The sequence below is a fragment of the Eubalaena glacialis genome, chromosome X (assembly GCF_028564815.1).
Source record: "Eubalaena glacialis isolate mEubGla1 chromosome X, mEubGla1.1.hap2.+ XY, whole genome shotgun sequence".
NCBI lineage: Eukaryota > Metazoa > Chordata > Mammalia > Artiodactyla > Balaenidae > Eubalaena > Eubalaena glacialis.
This window is the reverse complement of record NC_083736.1, coordinates 118,215,394-118,232,835: the sequence shown is the minus strand read 5'-3', so window position 1 is coordinate 118,232,835 and position 17,442 is coordinate 118,215,394. Positions and strand designations below refer to the sequence as shown.

Below are 17,442 nucleotides of genomic sequence, written 5' to 3'. Positions count from 1 at the left end.
AGTTAACATATACTAATCACTTGCTGTATGACAGCCACTAGTGCTTTTACTTGCATTATCTTGTCTGATCCTTACAACCACTCTACAAAGCAGGTATGCGATCATTTCCATTTCATAGATAAGGAAACAAAGCTTTATAGAAAGTAAGTAAGTTACCTTGCCCAGTGTCACATTCTCTAATAGTTGGCAGAGCCAAAAATTGACCTAGGGCCCAAGCTTTTACCACAGAGTCATTCTTCACTGACATTAGGTCTAAAGGCAGATATTACGGAGAGTCAGAATTAGCCTTGAAAACCCTCAAATCACCCAAAAGATATAGTATCCTTGTCAAAAAGTTCAACACAATTTTTTTCTCTATCCTTGGAATAGGTCACCATTTTTTTGGTTGAACATCATGTTATTTAAAAAACGTACTGGGGGCTTCCCTGGTGGCGCAGTGGTTGAGAATCTGCCTGCCAATGCAGGGGACACGGGTTCGAGCCCTGGTCTGGGAAGATCCCACATGCCGCGGAGCAATTAGGCCCGTGAGCCACAACTGAGCCTGCGCGTCTGGAGCCTGTGCTCCGCAAGAAGAGAGGCCGCGATAGTGAGAGGCCCGCGCACCGCAATGAAGAGTGGCCCCCGCTTGCCGCAACTAGAGAAAGCCCTCGCACAGAAACGAAGACCCAACACAGCCAAAAAAAAATTAAAAAATAAATAAATAAAATAAAAAAATAAAAATAAAAAACGTACTGTATTATTCTCAGCACATCACAGGTATACATGCATAAGAGAGATATGAAAGACTTGAGTCCATCTAAGGGAACAGTAAGTTAATGTCCCCATCTCAGGGCTCTGGGCAAATGCTCATTGAATGGAATGGCAGACATTTTGAACTAGTTGAGTTGTGCTTGCTTCTCATGTGCACTCTCTGTCAGTCTCTTGCTGCCTGCCTTACTGGTTATTTAACAAATATTTATTTACTGTTTAATATATGCCAGGGACTGTTTTACAGAAGTGAGCAAAACAAAGTTTGTGCCCTCTGGAATTTGCATTATGGTGGCAGGGGGGAGAGAGAATGAGAATGTGTATTATGTCTGAATATATCTGTATGCCAGCTGGTAATAAGTACCATAGGAAGGAAATACATGAGGATAGGGAATGCCAGGGCTTAGGAGGTGAAAGAGTAGCTTCCGTTTTTTTATATGGGGTGGTCAAAGAAGCCTCTCCAGAGGAAATAAGGGATTAAGCCATGTGGCTATCTGGGAGCGAATGTTCCAGGCAGAGGGAACAGTAAGTAGGCAGTGAGGTGAGCATATATCTAGATGTTCAAGAAGCAACAAGGAGGCCAGTGTGGCTGGAGCATGGTAAACAAGTGGGAGGAAGAGTAGTAGGAAATGAGGTTGTATCAATAGAATGCGGGGAAGATAGTATATGGCCTTGTAAGCCAGAGTCAGGATTTTGGAGTGTTATGGGAAGCCATTGGAGTGTTTAGGCATGTGAGAGATTATTCTGGCTGCTATGGAGAGAATAGACTGTTGGGAGGAAAGAGTGGAAACAAGAAGGTAGGAGGCTATTGTGAGAGTGCGGGTGAGTGGCTTGGACTGATCTGGTGGCAGTGGTCGGAGGTGATGACAAGTGGAAAGATTATGCTTTTGAAGGTAGAGCTAAAAGGTTTTATCAGTGGGGTGTGAGAGAAAGAGTTAAGAGTGACCAAGTTCTTTCTTTCTGAGCAGCTGCAAGAATGACGTTCCCATCTATTGAGATATTGGGAAGATTAGGGAAGGAACAGATTTTTTTTCAGGGTGGATGGGGGAAAATCTAGAGTTTAATTTTGTCCATGTTGATTTGAAGTGCATGTTAGATATCAAGTAGTGATGTTGAGTAGGCAGTTGGATGAATACTATTTAAAGTCATGAAACTGGATGAGATATAGGTACAGGTAGAGAAAAGATTTCTGGGAACTATATCTGGGGAACTTTCTGTCATGTTACCTTGCTGTCAGCTTCTTGACTGAGTTTTTTTTTCCCCCTCTTTCCCCTCTCGAGTTCATTTGGGTGAATCTGTTTATGTTGGCTGTACCTATGATATGATCCCATTAACCATACTTCTTAAGATGAAACTAAAATAGTAATACAAGTACATTATGTTTACCTATTGCTTTGAACTTTGTAAGGAATTTTTATTTATCAAATGCCTGCTGTGCACCAGTAATGGCTAGGTACTTTAATGTATGTTACCTCATTTGATTTTTCCTAAATGTTTATTTGTGTTTTAAATGCAAATAGTGATGAACCTGTGGAGATACAGCTTTAGATAAAACATTTTTATATTTGTACGTTGTTCCAAATTTACAGATGAATGTACAATACATATTTTAATTGATGACAGCATATACAAAAAAACTGCAGTTGCTAATATGTAGTAGAAAGAACACTAACTAGCTGTGAGCAAGTGCCTTACATCTCTCTTCGGTCCTGTTTCCTATTGGTAAAGTAATAATATGACCAGGTTTCAGAAGGAACATAGTCAAGGGGTTCTCAAATAGTAAATTCAGATCAGTTGTTCTGATTTATGCTTCTGTAACCATGCCGTCCAATATCAGTCACTAGCCACATGCATCTATTTAAATTTAAATTAATTTAAAATTAAAATTAAATAAAATTTAAAAATCGATTTCTCTGTTGCACTTGCCACATTTGAAGAACTCAATAACCACATGTGGCAGTGGATACCATATCAGACAGTGCAGTATAGCACATTATCATCACTGTTTAAAGTTCTATTGGACAAACACTGACATATACAACCATTTCTATAACATAACTTTCTTGGGAGTGTCTGGTTAAATTTGTTTGGTTTTAGAAAGTTCAGTTTACTAACTTGTGAAACAAATGGAAATAACAAAAATTATTTGATCTTTCCAAGAATAAAAATATAGCTCATTTTCATGGTATCATATGTTTGAATAGTTTATACTTCAAATTAATAATTAGATAAACTCACACTACAAATAGTATAGGACTTGTCCCATTGTAATCTAATTGATATAATTATATTGATTGCCTGTATGATAACAAATACTTTTGAAACTCAAATACTAATGCAAGAAGTACTTGTAAAAAATGAAATAGTTTGGAATTATTTATGATAGGATGTGGTAAAATTCTGGTTTTAAAATTCTTTAGCTATTAGAATTAAGAGCAATTTCAGCAAGATGGGAATAAAGACACAGACCTACTAGAGAATGGACTTGAGGATATGGGGAGGGGGAGGGGTGAGATGTGACAGGGTGAGAGAGTGTCATGGACATATATACACTACCAAATGTAAAATAGATAACTAGTGGGAAGCAGCCGCATAGCACAGGGAGATCAGCTCGGTGCTTTGTGACCACCTAGAGGGGTGGGATAGGGAGGGTGGGAGGGAGGGAGATGCAAGAGGGAAGAGATATGGCAACATATGTATATGTGTAACTGATTCACTTTGTTGTAAAGCAGAAGCTAGCACACCATTGTAAAGCAATTATACTTCAATAAAGATGTTTAAAAAAAAAAAAAAAAGAGCAATTTCAGGTCTCGGGATTTGTGGTGGTAGAAATTATTTTCTAATATTATTTCTAATATTTATTGTAAACAGAAGAAAGGAGTTCATCGTTGTACAAAATGCAGACTACAATTTTTGACCTACAAAGAGAAACTGGATCACAAGACCCAGCATCGGACATTTATAAAGCCTAAAGAGCTAGAAGGATTGCCTCCTGGTACAAAAGTGAGTTTTAAATATGTTGTATTTTAACATTGTATGATAATAGAAATAAACCCCTGCCTGTTTTTATCTATTCAATATAATATTAAAAATTGACTTCTGGTTGTCATTAAAATTTTAATTTTAGGTTTTATCATTCTTATGCTTGGAAAGAAAATTTTTTATCCATTGTTTTTTGAGTTGATTGAAATGTGCTATATTGGAGCATATTCCTTTGCAGTGAGTGCAACTATATTAACTGTAGACTGAGTCATTGTGTTGTTTCAATAGTCTTTTTTTTTTAAATAAATTTATTTATTTATTTATTTATTTTTGGCTGTGTTGGGTCTTCGTTTCTGTGCGAGGGCTTTCTCCAGTTGCAGCGAGCGGGGGCCACTCTTCATTGCGGTGCGCGGGCCTCTCACCGTCGCGGCCTCTCCCGTTGCAGAGCACAGGCTCCAGATGCGCAGGCTCAGTAGTTGTGGCTCACAGGCTTAGTCGCTCCGCGGCATGTGGGATCTTCCCAGACCAGGGCTCGAACTCGTGTCCCCTGCATTGGCAGGCAGATTCTCAACCACTGTGCCACCAGGGAAGCCCTGTTTCAATATTCTATAGTCTGGGGACTTGCCTGGTGGTGCAGTGGTTAAGAATCTGCCTGCCAATGCAGGGGACACGGGTTCAAGCCCTGGTCCGGGAAGATCCCACATGCCGCGGAGCAGCTAAGCCTATGCACCACAGCTACTGACCCCACGCTCTAGAGCCCGTGAGCCACAATTACTGAAGCCCACACACCTAAGAGCCCGTGCTCCACAACAAGGGAAGCCACTGCGATGAGAAGCCCACGCACCGCAACGAAGAGTAGCCCCCGCTCGCCGCAACTAGAGAAAGCCCGCACAGAAGCAAAGACCCAACGCAGCAAAAATAAATTAATTAATTAATTAATTTTAAAAAAAACTTAACTTTAAAAAAAAATATTCTATAGTCTGTTTTTTAGCTTTTCCAGTTGGCAGCGTACATGTCTGCTTCAGCTGGTGAGGAATCATGTTTAATTTATCTTTGTGTCTCCAACATCTGTCATAATGCCTTGAATGCCGTAGTTTGTTGAAGTTGGTATTACTGAGTCTACTCTTAGAGAAGCAAATTCTCTTGATTAGCATTGCAGTGTTAAGTGAGCAAACACACATCTGACTACAAATTTCATTTTCCCTCTGCCTTATGTACATCTGTTTTCTTTGACTTCTTTTATGTAAAGTCAGCTTTTGGCTATTTGCTCCAGTAGAGGGATGCACAATCCAAAGTGAAATAATTCCCAAGCATTTAGTACTTATATTTGAGTACTAAACTTTGATGTGAGTATGTCTGCTATTTGAGTTCATTAAAATAATGTAAAGCAATGCTCTGAAGGTCTAGAGGGAGAGAAGCTATCCAGTATCCTTCCCTGTAGTCCATTCATTCCATGCTGGAACAAGACACGCAGAATACTAACATAAGCAGTGCAATCCTCTCTCGTATCTTCCCTTATTAATAATAATAGTAATAATTAGTATACTATAATTATGATATTATTAATAAATGATACTAAATGTCTTCTTAGCACTTCAGAATTAAGCTTTCCATGTGCTTTTTCATACATTCTATTATTTAATCCCTGTAGCAAACCAGTGAGGTAGAGAAGGCAGGTATTATTCCCATATTACAGATGAGACTTAGAGAGGATAAGTTACTTACTCAAGGTCACATGGCTAGGAAGAGGTAGTACTGAAATTTAACCTCAGGTCTTTTGACTCCTAGTTCAGTGCTTTTTGTATGATACCAAATATATAGGTGACTGTTTTTCATTATCAAGCAATGGGTATAATCAGACATTTCTTTTTCTGAATATTAAATGAGAAATTTTATATTAGTTCCCTCTAAGAAAATTCTGAATATTATTAAATTCTCCATGCTGTATGATGAATTGATGTAACCTCCACAGTAGTAACCTTTGCCTGAAGAACCCCCAGAGAGAGAAGGTCACATTTACTGGAGATCTGGTTTTTTTGGGGGGGTGCATTGTTGTTTTTAATTGAGGTATAGTTGATGTACAATATTATATAAGTTTCAGGTGTTAACAGTGATTCTGGAGATCTGTCTTATAGTTACCAAAGAGTAATGCATGCCTTTCCAGAGTTATTTCAGGATTTGAGATTTAAATTTTGACCTCTATATTTGCCAAAGCTGTTTAGTTATATCAGAGCATAAAATAGCCATGGAATGTGCTCTTTTGACCCATTACTATCTGTGTTAACATATAAATGCTATCAATACAAAACTAGTATTACAACAGTAAATAAATACTGAGGTAAATTTCATTTAATTGGTATGACCATTTAGAATAAATGCGAGACTTACCTGATTGTAGTTTATACTCTGATGTTTAACTTTTTGTATTGCAGTGATTTTTTTTTTGGTAACAGCTTTATTGACATGTAATTCATATACCATACGATTCACCCATTTAAAGTATACAATTCAGTGGTTTTTAGCATATTCACAGAGTTGTGAAAACATCACTACAATCTATTTTAGAACATTTTATCACCCCCTAAAGAGACCCCATATCCATTAGTAGTCACTCCCAATTTCCCCTCCACCAGCAACAGGCAAACTTTAATCTGTTTTCCATCCCTGTTGGTTTTCCTATTCTGGACATTTCATACAAATGGAATCATACAATATGTGGTCTTTTATGACTGGTTTCTTTCACTTAGCATAATGTTTCTGAGGTTCATCCATATTGTAGCTTGTATCAGTACTTTGTTCCTTTTTAAGGCTGTATTAGTACTTGTGTATCAGTACTTTATTCTTTTTTATGGCTGAATATTATTCCATTGTATGGATATACCATATTTTATTTATTCACTCATAAGTTGATGAGCATTTGGATTGTTTCCACTTTTTGGCTGTAATGAATAATGCTCTCATGAAAATTCATGTACAAGTTTTTGTGTGTACATTTCTCTTGAGTGGAATTGCTAGGAGTGGAACACCTAGGATTATATAATAACTCTTATGTTTAACATTTTGAAGAACTGCCAAACTGTTTTCCAAAGCTACTGCACCACTGTACGTTCCCACCAGCAATATATGAGGGCTGCAATTTCTCCACATCCTGTCAGCACATGCTGCTACCTGTCTTTTTCATTATAGTCATTTAGTTGGTCTGAGGTGATACATTACTGGAGTTTTGATTTGCATTTCCTTAATGACTAATGATGTTGAGCATCTTTTCATGTGCTTATTTCATGTGTATATCTTCTTTGAAGAAATGTCTATTCAGATCATTTGCCCATTTGTTAATTGGGTTATTTGTCTTTTTATTGAGTTGTAAGAGTTCTTTATATATTCTGTATACAAGTCCCTTATTAGAGATATGATTTGCAAATATTTTCTCTCATTCTGTGGTTATCTTTTAACTTTCTTAATAGTGTCCTTCGAAGCACAAAAATTTTAATTTTTACCAAGTCCATTTATCTATTCTTTCTTTGGTTGCTTGTGCTTTCAGTATCATATTTAAGAAATCATTGCCTAACCCAAGGTCATGAAGATTTACTCCTATGTTTTCTTCTAAGAGTTTTAGAGTTTTAGCTCTTACAGTCTGGTCTTTGATACATTTTGAGTTAATTTTTGTATTTAGTATGAGGTAGGGGTCCAAATTCATTCTTTTGCATGTAGATATCCAGTTGTCCCAGCACCATTTGTTGATAATACTGTTGTTTCCCTCACTGAATTGTTTTGGCATCCTTGTCAAAAACCAATTATGGCCTGCATAATGTGTGATCTTTTTAATATTAATGTGATGCTTAATTTTCTAAAAATGTATATTGCCTTCATTTTTATAGGTTACTATTCGAGCTTCAGTTGGACCTCTTCATTCAGGGTCATCAACTACATCTTCCAAGAATACTCCAGGCACTTCTTCTCTTCAGGTCTCACCTCCAAAGTCTACAAGTACAACTGCTGAAAATCCTACAAGAGCTAATGAAAGTAAATATAAGACAAGAAAGCCTTGTGCAGCTACGTCCACTGCAAGTAAGCAAGGTAGAGGTGCATTTGAATATAAAGCAAAAACCTATTACAAGCAAAAGAAAGAGCGCAACAGGAAGAATAAAATCAGCATAGCTTTGAAGAACTTAAGGTAATATCTTTTATTCCTGATATACAATCCTAATTTAATATTAAATATTAAAGGTTATTTTAATATAGCTTAGCATATCACTAGGTATGCACGTTTACATGATAATCACTTATCTGGCATGAAGGCCAAGAAGATAATAAAAAGGTACTTTTTACAACTGCTGAACAGAACTTGAATTACTGAGTTTATTGTATAATTGTCATCTTTTACACTAATCTTATATTTTATGCTTATATCTTGTGATAGTTGAATTGTTAATGTGATCCTTTTTATTCCAAGGAAACATTAACTGGTATTAGACTTTTTTACTTATTCTAGCCTGTTGTTTCCAAGCAAATTTTCAAATTATAAGTCTCTATTTAAAGATTTAATTTAAACACCTTGGCTTCAATTAATAAAACATTAATAAGGCTTTACTTTATTTTTTTGTTTTACAATATATTTTTATCATTTTTTTCTGTCTCCATAAGGTGTCTTCGGGGAGTTCACAAGTGCATTGAGTGTCGTTCCAGAATAAAAGATTTTGCAAGCCACTTTTCAATATATATGCACTGTAATTTTTGCAGATACAAAACAAACTGTAACAAAGCCTTTGTAAACCATATGGTGAGGTGAGTTAAACATGTACACTGCCAGTCAAAACTGCCATTCAAGATATTTGGTTTTTGAAAACAAAGCCAGTTTGTCACATCAAGGATCTAAAAAGATCTAGCAACAGGGAACTTCTAGGATATTACCCAATACTGTTTTCCAGCATAATAACTCATGAAATTAGTGGAACAAAAATTTCAAGAACAGTTAGACTAATGAAATTAGAATAGGTTTGTTAGGGAAATTATTTTTCGAAGTCTTTCAAAAAGTGGTCCATAAAATTTTAAATGTTTCCAAAATATTTATCAAATAAATACATGTAACCACGTGAGTGTTATGCACTTCAAAGCAGTCAACTTTTAGAGACTTCAGCTTTGTCAGAGACGCCAGGAACGTCATCGGTGCTCACATGCTCGCTCTCTCGTGCTCGCTCTCTCGCGCTCGCTCTCTCTCTCATCCATCTGTCCATTTGTCTTTCAAGCCATCTATCTTTGCATTCATTTGATGAATGTGAAATGAGGGAGTACAGGGATATTCCGGTCATGACGCTACTGTTGGAATTTCTTTTCATATATCAATTCTATTTACATTATTTGAGCACCTACCATGTACTCTATTGCTAGAGAAAGACTTCAGAGGCCACATTACTTTCATTTGAACCTCATTGGTACTTTATGCCTCCGGGATAGATTTTTTTTAATAGACAAAAATTATTCAGATATAAATATACTAAGTTGATTATTCGGATTGAGGTAGTTCCATTTATTTTCAGTCAGAAATAAGGTATAACCAATAAAAGTGGTTTTCTTGCAAATCATAACAAGACCTCTACATTACTTTATGGTCATAGTTAACTACCACTTTCAAGGATTTGCCCACATTTTTTAATGCCTTCAGAACTTAGCTCTCAGTTGTTGTTTTTTTTCCCCTTGATGATCAGCCTGTCATCATGTTGCCTTGACTTCTTTAATGCCAGCACTTCACATCCACCTCTGATGTGTTGTACCCCCTTCTTTACCACCATCCAATTTTACCTCATCATATACAATATTCATTCGTTTTGAAATCTCATTACCCCAGGACTTTCAGTCTTGACCCCTCTTTCCAGTCCAGCATCACCAATCCAATCGTATAGTCAACTTCACCCTCAAGTTCATCTGTTTTGAATGTTGCTTTGTTTTTTGTTCTAGAATCCTTTACATCTTCAATCATGCTTAACCTTGCTATCCTTGACTCTCTTATCCTTTTTGATCTTTCTCTATGCTCAATTCTAGACCACCAAACTGTGCTTGATTCAGTCAGCTCTGAATTCCTGATCTTTAACTTTAATGTGGTCCTGTCTTTTTAAAAATACCCCTTTGTTTTTATCTACAACATGTTTAAATCCTTTTCAGTACCTTCAAGATTTTATTCTAGTCTCTCAGTTGTTAACCTTGCCTACTAGTTACTCAGAGGTCATCCTTTTCATTTTTCCCAAGGTTAACCTCTTTCTACCTCGTTTTTTTTCCCTTTATCCAGACATTAATCTCAGAAAAAGATATGTCCTCTTTTTCAAAGTTAATCCTGCCCCTCATCTCCTCCATTTCCTCCATAATCTTATGCACCTTCATTTCATCTTTTTCTCTCTACCACATTCCTTCTGCCTGCAAATATTTTCAGGTATTTTTTTTTTTTTTTAGGATGAGGGAGATTTGCCTTTACTTTGCATATTTTCTTATCTTCCTTTTACTGTCAACATTTGTAAAGAGTATTCTTTACTATCTTGTTTGTCATTTCTTTACCCTTTGTAATTTGAGTATCACCCCCATCTATCAGTTCAAGCTGCCCCTTTGAAGGTTATCAGTCATGTCCTAATCACTCAGTGTACTCACTGCTTTTCATTCTTACTCCTCCATGACTTCTTTAGAGTATTTGATACTTTCGATCACTCACTTTTGAAACTCTTCTCAACTTCTCTTAAACTATTACCACCATTTTTTTCTTGTTTGCTACTCCTCTGTTTCATTACCTTTTCTTTCTTCAGCTCTTCTTGCCTCTTTACGTTTCTTTTCTTGGTACTTCAACCACTCTCAGAGTTTTATCTTTTACCTTTCAACTGTAAATCCTCCAATTTCAATGCTGAGTTTTCCTGAGATCCAACTCTTCATCTCTAACTATTTGATAGATATTTTCACCTTTAACTCAGTGGCATTTATACAGGACACAAATAAGTCAAACATTTTTGTCTGTCTGGGATCCAAACTCTTATCACCTCAATACCCTTTAAGCTCAGTCTGTCTCCATGCATTATTTCCATAAATGTGGAGCATCACCTGGAAATAATACACTTTAAGTTTCTGAAGCCTGTGGAGTTCTCTTGATCTGCCACCATTCATCATGGCTTCCTGAAAGTCCATCTTCTGTAATTTACCACTCTGCCTCACAACTACTGCAGTGGTTCTGCACCCATACCTCAGTTGTTCCACACCAGACCACAGCCAACCTTTCTCTCAGTATACTGCTGGGGAGAATGCTGGTCTCTTATTCTGTGCCAAGCACATGGCTGCCCCGATGGGGCTTTAATTCTGCCCCTAATTTCCAAGAGATTAAATTGGAAATTATCTTTGGTGTTTCTTAAACCCATGGATCATTCTGTCCTCTCCTTTCCCATTTTCCATAGGCTCCTCAACTGTCCTGTAGGACCTCTAACCCCATTCTATGCCAAAATATTCCCAATTGGCTCCAGGCTTCCTTCGTAGCCTTTTTCTAATTTCCAGTTAGCCCCAACCCTGCACTGCATTGTCATCATGCACACTGATTGCTTACTCATCGTCAGCCTCATATAGAACTGAAATCTTCCACTTCTGCTCTTCTAAGGGCCTTGAAGCTCTCTCTGTGTTTCCCCTACTTCATTGGTGCCTTGCTTTCCTGGTTGCCTCAAGTACCTCCACGTTAATTGGATACCCTCACTCCGACCCATGTGGACTTTTGTCATAGGATTAAGCTCTGTACATACAGAAGCTTCATTTTTCTCAGAGGTTGAGTATCTTTATTCTCAGCCCATACCAACTCTGTAATCATACAGAAGTCAAGCCTCCCAGATTAATTAATCTTCCCCAATGTATAGTTTGTCCCATATTCAATATCTAAAGTGACTTTTCCTTATTCTTTGGAATGCCCTTCTCCTTCCCTTTCATTTTACCTTCTGTGAAGTATCTGATCACCACAGCCACTCGTAGGAATCAGTTGTTTCTTTGAGTTCTGTACTACTCAGCTATTCTGCCTCATATTAAATATGTGTCTATGTCTTACCTACTTGAGAGAGTAGTTCTTTGTATTCACCATAGCACCTATTCTGAGGATTTTTTCTTGGGATTATAGGTAGCCATTCTTTTCCCATGTATACATGGTATGCTGATGATAGTTACTGTGTGTCTAAGGGTAACCATTGACTTGATGTGTTGTCTGGTTTGGATCTGTCAGTGCAAGCTAGGGCTAGTACTTTTCAAACTTTATCTTGCATAAGAATCGTCTGAAAAACTTGTTGAAACTGATTTCTGGGCTCCACCACCAGAGATTAATTCAGTAGGTCTGGAGTGGGAGCTGAGACTTTGTATTCCTAATAAGCTCCCAGGTGATACGGATGCTGCTGGTCTATGGACCACAGTTTAAGTAATACTGTGCTACACTAATCCCAGCTAATTCTGCCTGACTTTCTAATACAGGAAAGCTTTCCTTATCAGTTTAAAAGGGGGTATAAAAGCTGTTAGCATTGGCTGCAAAATTTGGTTAGCGGTTTTATGTTCTGTGCATAGAGAAAGTATTGTTTTAACTCATGAGCTCTGCTTTTAATTTGCGTTCTTTAAAAGCTCTCCTAGTAATTGCAAAAGATTCTTTAAATGTTTCATTTTACTGATGGTAAGTAATGTCATTTAGCCCAAGAAACATTTACTTCCAGGATCATTCAGATTGGTCCCCTGGGCTAAGTATATCAAGATTAGAAAGTAATAATTATTATTCATAACAATTTATATTACAGCAAAACACATTAGCCAATACCTTTTAAGTTGTTCTCAACTCTTAACAGTTGAAAAAATTAATTTGATGCTCTTTGCATTTTTAACTCTAAAGGTTTTTTTTTTATAATGGTGAGGTATGATCATTTAAGATTATTCTCAGGGAAATATGTTGTTCGAAAACACACAGGGAAAATGAAACGTAAGATAAAAATCTTGAATTAAACAGAGATGCTAATAGAGTTTTATAATTTAAATCATGGTCTTTTATTCAAAACTAAGAAACTAAGCATAGGCTTGAAAACTGGTCATAAAATTAATTAATGACTTATTGTATAATAAAATCTCATTTGTCTTTTGTCTCTCCAGCTCTCATAGCAACCAGCCAACTAAACGGTTTTATATTTTTAAGAAGCATTCTGGAACTCTCAGGTAACTGCTCGATCTTTTTTCATTCTCTCTATTGAAAAATTATAGTAGCTTTTTAACCTGATGCTGGAGTGCCTAGTTTGGAAAATGAAATGATTGCTACTAGACATAATAGAGTTCTGTACTTTATATCCTTAGCTCAAAGAGGGGATTGCCTATATTCTCTAGCTAAACTTGTTTCAGTGATGTCAGGCATTAAGGTGAAACTTTCATGAATTTGCATTATAAAATTAAAAAAATAAGGCTCTCCAGCAATATTTGAAAATTTAAAAGACTTTTAAGATGCCTAGTAAAGTGACTAACACTACTTTGGTTGTGATCAATATATAGCCTTCATAATCCTTGGGGCTTTTTTATTTTTGAAATAAAAGTACACAACTTGTTTACTGTTCAGAGGAATTGTTGTGAACATTTCTAAAGGCATTGATAATTCATTTTGGTTATACCACACACACTTAGCTCAGAATCCACTAAGCACCATTTTTTTTCACATTCTTCTAATTCATTTTCACTCCATATTCCTTTGTTTAAGTTCTCATTGCTATTTAAAATACCAGTGTCAAGATCTTTGTAGCAGGAGGCTAAGACATAGACTTTAAGTTTAGCCAATACTTGTTTTGATGCTTTGGGTTAGTGGAAAAGTAGAAGAGGGGATGCTGTGTCTCAGGACCTTTGTATTTATTATTCCTTTTGCCTCATTTCCTCTTCCCCAGATATCTGCATGGGTAGCTAGCTCCCATGGTAGCTACCTTTAGGTAGCTCCTTTAGGTCTCTCCTCCAATGAGTGAGCCTTTCCTGGACCGCCCCATTTAAAGTAGCATCCTTTCCCCGGGCCCCACCCCCAGCACTCCCTATCTCCCTTTCTTGTTTTGTTTTTACTTCATGGCAGCTTTTTACTGTTCAATGTATTGTACATTGTATATTTCACCCTCTTGTTTATTGTCTATATCTTCTCACTAGAATGTGTGTAGTTCAGATACTGAGCTATGCCAGACATTTGCTGGGCATTGAATAGTGCCTGGCACATGATAGGCATTCCATAAATATTTGTTGAGTAAATTAATATTGAAAGTGACATATGTAGAGTCTGTGGATGATAGACAAATAGCTCATAGGCAGAGGAAAGTTTGATTCCATTTTTAAAATATATTAGTGCTATTTTTAAAATATTACTAAATTCAAGGCATTAGAAGTTTCTGATAAACTATATTTAGGTATTAACCTGTACTAAAAATTTTTATAGTAATGAAAAGGATTTGTAAAGATGAGAATTTAATGTGATTTTTACCTCACTATTGTCAAACACAGTTTTGTGTTTGGTTCTTAAATTAACTGTATGACTTTAAAGATCCGAGGTGCTTTTTTCTTACCTTGGGTGGATCTCAAATTTAAACAGAAAATTGGTTATTTTCTGTGTATGGGAGTTTTCATACTTGTAATTTTACAAAGCAATAAATTTTGTAATTAATATTTTGTTAAAATGCAGTGTTCATTCTTTATTTATTGTACATCTATTATGTATAACACAATGTAGCAAGTCCTATAAAGATGACAGTGATGAAGAAGGCTTGGTACCAACCTTCAAGGAATGTACCATTTACAGTAAGGTGTGAACATAAATAACTACAGAAATTAATGCAAGGAGGTTTGTAATAAGTGCAATGAGAGTTACTAATTTCAAAAGAAAGAAAGGTTTCTACTTATAAGAAGAGGCACGGGGCATTTTAGTTGGAAGAAATAGCATGAATAAAAATGCAGACAGGAAAAAAGCAGAAGACATACACAATGAATGACAAGTAGTACAGTTTGAATGGAGCATGAAGTTCATGTAACATAGCATTAAGTTCAGAGTCTGGGGAAATCGTTTTGAGCTGAGATCCAGATTGCAGAATCCTTGAAAAAGGCTGGGGAACTTGGACTTAATTTTAATTTGAGGATGTTGGGAAAGCCATTGGGGTTTTGTGTAGAATCAAGGGTACTGAAAGAAGATCAGTTTGGAGGGGTATACAAGGTGACTTGTAGCTACATGAGGCACATAGACTGGTTAAGACTATTACAGTAGTTAACACTGATTTAATAAGATAACCTGGGTTAAGGTGGCGAGGTGGTGTCATGTCACATTTAAGAATATGGGCTCTGAAAGGGAATCCTCTTGAACTGTTGGTGGGAATGTAAATTGATACAACCATTATGGAGAACAGTATGAAGGCTCCTTAAAAAACTAAAAATAGAACTACCATACGACCCAGCAATCCCACTACTGGGCATATACCCTGAGAAAACCATAATTCAAAAAGAGACTGCTCCAGACTTTTTCCCGGACTCCCTCCCGGCTAGCTGTGGCGCACTAGCCCCCTTGAGGCTGTGTTTACGCAGCCAACCCCAGTCCTCTCCCTGGGATCCAACCGAAGCCGGAGCCTCAGCTCCCAGCCCCCGCCCGTCCCGGCGGGTGAGCAGACAAGCCTCTTGGGCTGGTGAGTGCTGGTCGGCACCGATCCTCCGTGCGGGAATCTCTCCGCTGTGCCCTCCGCACCCCTGTGGCTGCGCTCTCCTCCATGGCTCCGAAGCTTCCCCCCTCCGCCACCCGCAGTCTCCGCCCGCGAAGGGGCTTCTAGTGGGTGGAAACCTTTCCTCCTTCACAGCTCCTTCCCACTGGTGCAGGTCCCGTCCCTATTCTTTTGTCTCTGTTTTTTCTTTTTTCTTTTGCGCTACCCAAGTACATGGGGAGTTTCTTGCCTTTTGGCAGGTCTGAGGTCTTCTGCCAGCGTTCAGTAGGTGTTCTGTAGGAGTTGTTCCACATGTAGATGTATTTCTGATGTATTTGTGGGGAGAAAGGTGATCTCCACTTCTTACTCTTCCGCCTCCTGAAACTCCCTGCATGATTTATTTTTAAGGCTTCCTTTCTTTTCTGATTTTATCATCAATTAAATAAGACATTAGATTGTAGGCTTCACAGAGTGTATCCTTTTTTGTTCACTCTTGTATCCATAAGACCTAGTAGTACAGAGTATGTAACGAAGGTTCTCAGAAAATGTGTATTGAATGGATGAATATTGTAGCCTTGCTTTGCAGATGGGCAAAGGCATGGAAAGATTGTACCTTGCACAAGTTATATAAGTTAGTGGAGTCATGACTGGGCTTTCGTTCTCTTCACTCATATCTTTTGGAAACCGGCATGAGAGGGAACAGCTTATAGAGCACTAAATGCTAGCATAATTTAGACATGGCTATGCCATTTTCTAGAGACATGGTTATACCGTTTCATATATATCGGGCTTATATAACAAAATTTGCAAATGGTGATCATGACACATGAAAAACAAATCAAGTTATTACATGGAAAACTAATGCTTGAACTTGTATATGGATTTTCATAAAAGATAAAAACCTTTCTGTCTTCTTTTTTTCATAGGGGCATTACTCTGGTGTGCCTTAAATGTGATTTCCTAACTGATTCTTCTGGTTTAGATCTTATGGCTAAACACTTAAGTCAACGTAAAACTCATACTTGCCAAGTTATAGTGGAGAATGGTACGTATATAATTGTGTTACTTTGGATTTCTGATACTTATTCCAGTGTTTTTGATCAGCCACAATACGGCTCTTACGTATTAAAATGATAGTTTCATTCCTCATATATTCTTTAAAAAATTTTTTTTATTGAAGTATAGTTGATTTACAATGTTGTGTTAGTCTCTGGTGTACAGCAAAGTGATTCAGTTATACACATATACATAGATTCTTTTTCGGATTCTTTTCCACTATAGTTTATTACAAGATATTGAATATAGTTCCCTGTGCTATACAGTAGGACCTTGTTGTTTATCTGTTTTATATATAGTAGTTTGTATCTGCTAATCCCAAACTCCTAATTTATCCCTTCCCCCCTTTCCCCTTTTCACTCCTCATATATTCTATTTTAAATGTAAAACTCTTCTAATTTCAGTTCCTGGAAGTATATCAGCTTCTGGACCCACTTCTGCGTAAGTTTAATATTCATTCAGCGCATTTTTCTTTGATGGATTTTAGCACTGTTGCATTTTTTAAATGTATCATTAATAGAAATGAAAAATATTAAAGTATTTTGTTTTTGTTTTTGTTTTTAAAGCCGCTTGTTGAAATAGATTCCTGCTCTATGGAGCTCGTGCAACCTGGTGCAAGACAAGTTGGAATTTCCTAAGTTCAAAGTTCTGAAGTGTTTTCTTACACAAAGGCAGTTTCCTAAGTTCAAAGTTCTGAAGTGTTTTCTCATACGAAGGCGGTTAAACAGCCAAGTTCATGACACTAGTTCTCATTTTTCAGCTCTTTTCAGCTTTCAGATGGCACTAGAGTCTTATTCCACCTTATCTTTGTGTCAGGTTAACATATCTTAACATATGCTTTTCTCTCCAGTTGGCTCTCTTCAAAAATAACTTTTGTTGCTATGGTCTTTTCTTGCTTTGCTTAAAATAATTTGTGTTTTTCTCTGCTATACTTGCTTTCAGAATATTGCATTCCAAAAGATGTGACTGTTCATCGTTTTTT

The 17,442-nt window shown here is 37.0% G+C and overlaps 1 protein-coding gene across 1 annotated transcript in view; it reads left to right on the top strand.

Annotated features, from left to right (window-relative positions):
* ZNF280C (zinc finger protein 280C) overlaps positions 1-17,202 on the top strand; it is a 52,847-nt gene extending 35,645 nt beyond the window's left edge. The window contains exons 14-20 of the mRNA XM_061178416.1: positions 3,619-3,750; positions 7,608-7,903; positions 8,374-8,514; positions 12,859-12,921; positions 16,331-16,449; positions 16,865-16,901; positions 17,027-17,202. Coding sequence (XP_061034399.1) covers positions 3,619-3,750; positions 7,608-7,903; positions 8,374-8,514; positions 12,859-12,921; positions 16,331-16,449; positions 16,865-16,901; positions 17,027-17,042 — 804 coding nt within the window. The 3' untranslated portion in view covers positions 17,043-17,202. The remainder of the gene's footprint in view (positions 1-3,618; positions 3,751-7,607; positions 7,904-8,373; positions 8,515-12,858; positions 12,922-16,330; positions 16,450-16,864; positions 16,902-17,026) is intronic.
* The last annotated feature ends 240 nt before the right edge of the window (positions 17,203-17,442 follow it).